This window comes from Mizuhopecten yessoensis, unplaced genomic scaffold, assembly GCF_002113885.1.
Source record: "Mizuhopecten yessoensis strain PY_sf001 unplaced genomic scaffold, ASM211388v2 hete_36176230, whole genome shotgun sequence".
Classification (NCBI taxonomy): Eukaryota; Metazoa; Mollusca; class Bivalvia; order Pectinida; family Pectinidae; genus Mizuhopecten; species Mizuhopecten yessoensis.
Window position 1 is genome coordinate 1 of NW_018485474.1, and position 5,386 is coordinate 5,386.

At 38.0% G+C, this 5,386-nt stretch overlaps 1 protein-coding gene across 1 annotated transcript; it reads right to left on the reverse strand.

Annotated features, from left to right (window-relative positions):
• Positions 1 to 1,114: 1,114 nt before the first annotated feature.
• On the reverse strand, positions 1,115 to 4,182 carry LOC110444808. Its single transcript, XM_021489165.1, has one exon. The coding sequence runs from the start codon at positions 4,176 to 4,178 to the stop codon at positions 2,145 to 2,147; it is 2,034 nt and encodes a 677-aa protein (XP_021344840.1). The 5' UTR covers positions 4,179 to 4,182; the 3' UTR covers positions 1,115 to 2,144.
• Positions 4,183 to 5,386: the final 1,204 nt, after the last annotated feature.

Here is a 5,386-nt window from a genome sequence, read left to right on the forward strand (position 1 = left end):
AAAAAAAAAAAAAAAAAATGTACCATTTATTGAAAAAGTATAAACTTTCAATTAAAATTATACTTAAACATTAGTATAGCATCAAAACTATTCTCCTTTTTGAGTTTTGATTAATCCCCGCTTTTTTATGAAAAGAAAAACATGTTTTTGGCGTAAAGGAAAATTAAGCATATAAACATATTTCCAGTTTTGTCGTCATTTATATTATCCATTGTATGGTGTGACTGTTCCCTATTGCTTTCTTTTTCAGTGTTTATTCCACTGTTCTATTCTTTGAATTGAGAAGAACACTTTCTATGAAATGGACGTTTAGCCAAAGCTTTCGCAAACTATTTTGTCACCAAAGCCTGCTTCGTCTCAGGCTCTTTCTTTCGGGTATGTCACCACCTTTTTATAGTAGATGAAACACTAAACACCGCAGAATACGCGTCATTAAGTACTTAAGACGAGTCTCTTGTGAGTTACACAATTGACCGTTTTTCAGAATTGGAACAACTTCATCTGAAAAAGACATGTTTTACTACAAAATGCAAACAGATACATGTTTGTTCAATTCTTGAGACATCTCGCCTTCTTTGAGTTGTCAGTCACAATGGTATTTAAGCGTCACCAGACCATCTCGTTGTTTGTGTAGAGAAATAAAATACATTTAAACTGTTTGTCTGTATATATCATCAGCAGCGTTTATGTGACACGTCACTTTGTGGACATGAGTAGGAGAGTGCTTGAATTGATCAGGAAAATAACTAAATATTAAGTAAAGCTTATCTCAGGGTTAAGAACTTAAACAAATATATTGACAAAACGAACGGACATTTGGCGCTAATATTGGCCCGTGGAGATCAATATCAAAGTGTATTGATATTTGGGGTTTACTAGGCTAACACATCTGTATACAGGGGTGTGTACAAGTAATACACATTCGTCACTACAGACATCGACAAACGGTACTTCATCTTAGGAATGAAGTGTGGGGTATTGTATTTATACTTAGCAATAAAATATTGACCCTGACAGAGTACGTACGAGGTCAATATGACCAGGTAAACTGCCTTTATCTGCCTTTCATGTACCTATAAATCAAATAAATTTACCAGGAAAACTGTTCGGCTGAAGTACATAATTAGTGACTCTGTAACTAAGAATTTATTCATCAAACATGTCTAAACATTAAATGGTACTTAAATTGATTAGATTGATAAAAGCGTTTACAAGAAGAACCTAAAGTAAGGACATAAACACATTTAATATTTATACGTTCAGTATTTTCAACGCAATTGTTTATGCAGTACAGTTCACGTTTTGCTCTGCAGCTATTTTCTCTTTATTTTGCAAGATCAATAACTTTTGAACGGCAACACATCTGTTAATGTAGTTCATCACCAACATGTGTGTATTTTATATGACAACCGTTAACTAGTTTTAAACACAAACAAAACGTGTAGGTGGGATAGAATCGATATCAAAGAGTTAGTCAAACCCCTTCACAACATCATGCGCTTTCAGAAATCCCTTTACAAACTCGACATAAATTACAATTTGCTAAGTGAATAACATGTTGATATATATCGCTGCCTAAATACAATATACCGGAAAAAAGGACTCTTTTTCAAATGATATTTAATGATATGGCATATTGCTATTCAGTGTAACACATTAGTACATAATACATCGACAACATTGCGACATTAACACCACGTCTATATCAATGTAAAAATGTATGAATGGTTTTGATCATGATTGTCTTAACAAAATACACAAGACTAGTTGATCCAAATGTGATTTCATGCAATCAACACAGATGTCCTTCGAATATCCTCCCCAATTCTCAGTGTGACCGATTGTATCTTCTGCACGCATTCATGCAGCGAATCCCCAACACGAGAGACAGTATCGACGTTCGAACAAGAAGGTGGTATTAACTATTCACACAAAAATGAAGTCACTGGTCTGATGTTACTGGTCACCAACACTTCACTGTAAAGTAAGCTAAATCGAATTCATTTAGGCTTTTCTGTACAAACGATATAACTGTATAATGTCTGGGTTTTTTGGGGTTTTTTACTCCGTTATGGAGAAACAATCGGTATTGCGTTATTGAAGACAGAACATGGTCTGAGTACATTATTCTCAACCAGTACATCTCAAACTTGTTCTTGTAGCTCGGGGATACTGTTGTCCCCGTTCAAAGACCAAGAGTTTGTAATTGTTTGCAGTATGTTGTTCCTTGAATGCAAACGGCGCAGTCGTTCTTGTCGGATCAGTTCTACAGGATCTGTGCTTTGTTCCTCCACAAGTTTGTTGAGCGCGCGTTTTCGTGCCATTTTCGAGAATGCAAGCGCAGCTCGAACAACAGCTGTAACAGTCACAATTTTTTTCTGTGGCACAGGTGCAGTATCCGCCGCCACGTACTGACGCCATTTACTCGGACGTCTTTGTCCGTCCGACCCGATAGAATAAATGTCACTCATACTACTGTACATACCAGACAGACGATCTGACTGAGTCAGGGTGCTGGTAGTGCTTGTCCGTCGTTGTCGTGACGTCAGACGCGACGAGGAACTAGGTGATGTTGTAGAGAACATGTCATCACCATGACTACGATTTGCATCGTTACCTTCCTGAGAAGTTCCATCAACTATGGTAAGTACCTTGTCCTCTGCGATTCCTGTCAGGACACGATTTACCTTTCGTCGTGACCTGGGATATCGACCGTCCACCATGTCACCAAGGTCAGCTTGTATAGGCAATTGGTCATCTAGTTTTGGATGACTACTTGCAAAATCTAGTTTAGAACTATTGTCAGTTTTCATAATTCCATTCAGCGGTGTCACATATTGATCCCCCTCTGTATCGAAGCGGTTTGGTTTTTGATTCGAGATTGAATCTGGTTCATCTTCAACGTTATTTTTAATAGTTTCCAATTCTGTACTGCCCTGGAGTTCCATCCAAGTTTCTCTATCGCTAACATCCGTTCCCTGTAGGACATCATCGACGTGATTTTCTGACACATCCTCATTATTATTATTCGACTCATCTCCTTCGCCATAGATGATAGTTATGGACGAATTTATATAGGTTTCTTTTAACTTATCTTCTACTTCTGGCATTAGAGCTCTCATCCGATCTGATATAGTTCTTGGACTAGGATTCGAAACAGAGCTTCCAAAGTCACTTCCGCATTCAGATATCTCGTCGGTTTGCCTTCCTCCAGCTGTTTCCTCGGAAACTGTCGATGCGCTAGCGTCCGATAAATGTTCCTGATCAGCCGAAGGTTTTGTCATAAAGTAATCTACGAGTATTTCTCTAGTATTGTCCTCAATATCATCTCTTTCGAAACAATTCTTAACTAGGTTTCCCTTCTTTTCGTTATCCTGTATTTTAGACCAGGCAGTCGCAGGTCTTGCAGGAAATCCCCGCAATGACTTTCTCTTAGTATGCGACGTAACTGAAGCTGTATGCGGCCTAAACCGTAATCGTTTCTCTTCGTCTCTGCCCAGATCACTGTCAGATCGTACCTGTCGCGTCTTCTTCAGTTTTAATACGTCCGAGGTAGATGGTATGCGCGTTTTGTGGATAGACTCTTTATAGTCTTGAAAGATTTGTTTTTCTAGTTCCTTGGGATTGAGGTCAACCACACTGTCGGATTGATGTGTTAAAGTTGTAGGAAATCCGGTACCGTTTGTGAATACGTCGTCATCAAGGACTTTGACCTCTGTGTAACCTCCAACTGATGATGTTGATCGGTTGTAACTTTTTGCACTTTGTGCTCTTTTGGGAAGTCTAATACCTTCTGGAGAAGAATGACGTCGATATTTTCCACTGACTTTAGCCATTTCCCATGCTGACTGGTGCATGAACTTTTCTACCTGTTTTTCATTTTCGCGCCATTCTAACAGACGCCGCTCACTCAATCGGAGCCCCATCCTGTAATTCGGCGCACTTTGATAATCGGTGTCCTTTTCGTTACGCGGCGGAACCCCCTGATCGCTCACACCAGAAGTTCGACGCACCAATGTAAAATTCTTGACAACGGCTCTTTTTTCACGGTCTATATCATGTGTTAGGTACATTTGTTCCTTTTCCATGTTTTTGAGTATGAGATCTAAACGACTTTTCTCCATCCGGTTCTTCCGGTCCGCCCAGAAAAGCTTCTCGTTGGATGAAGAGGACGGCATAATTGTAATCTAAAACAAAGAGGTTCAAACTCAGAGGTATCAACTTGTTTACTAGATACAGCGAAAGAAGAATTAAGCAAATTATAATTGAGTTATCAAACGTGTCAGCGATAAACCCTCCTGTTCTGGTAATTTTTGGGATGCTTATTAGATATTGAAAAATGGCGTTACTATCGAAAAGATCAGATCATAGTTTTCAGATTTTAAAAAAAGCCACGCCTTTACAAAACACGCCACACACAAATATAGGAAGGGTATTATTTTGTTATAGTGTAGTTTAAATGTTTACTTTCTAGTCGATATTAAGCTAGGTTGAACTCCAACCGTGCAAGGAATTATCAAGTAAAAGATTTTTTACATTCATAATGTATATGTTTTTTAAATAATTGAAAAATAATATATATATTCATAGAATAGAAAATGTGTGTTGGTTACCCCACTCGAATACCAAATTACTGTTAACTTCAACACTTCATTCACATTTGACACTTATGTACAAACGAATCAGTTCAATCGACCTGTACACTAATTTCCCACTCTGCATTACATTGATATCTGTACTATGCTTAACATTACGACAGTATAAACAGCTCAGGTCATTTAAGGACATAACTCCATGTATGTTGTATCTGTGTGTATATGGGAACGTGTGCTGGAGGCATGCTATGTATGTGTAAATGCCTCATTGTGAAAACGCGGATCTGATGCCGACTTTATAGCGCTACCTCACTGAAATACCATGACGAAGGCACCCAGCACAGCATTCCACCCGGTCACATTATACCAACAACGGGTTAACCATTTGTTGCTATTACCCTATATGTTTGTTATTATTGATCATGTCTATTGTCCGAGGCAAACAGGATTTGTTTTTACAAACAGCAGAGAACGTCAATAACACCTATACTTTATACGTTATGGTTGCATAGTTAGAATAGAAGCGATTTAAAGTCGACACAGTGAATTAGTTATTGTATTGTTCTCTCAAAATAAACCATACCACGGACTTCACCCTCAGATAATAACATTTCAGGATGATAAAACAGTATTTTGCTTATGCCAATTTATATATATAGTATATATACTTGCGCCTGCATAATACAGTTCCGAGCAAATCCAACCCAACCCCCCAAAAATATAAAAAAATATAAAAAAAAAAAAAAGGCCCAGGTGTTACTATAATTTGCACTACGATATTGAATGCCCGA

What these genes read in the sequence shown, in the direction of transcription:
- LOC110444808 (XM_021489165.1), bottom strand. Translation starts at nt 4,178, where the DNA reads ATGCCGTCCTCTTCATCCAACGAGAAGCTTTTCTGGGCGGACCGGAAG.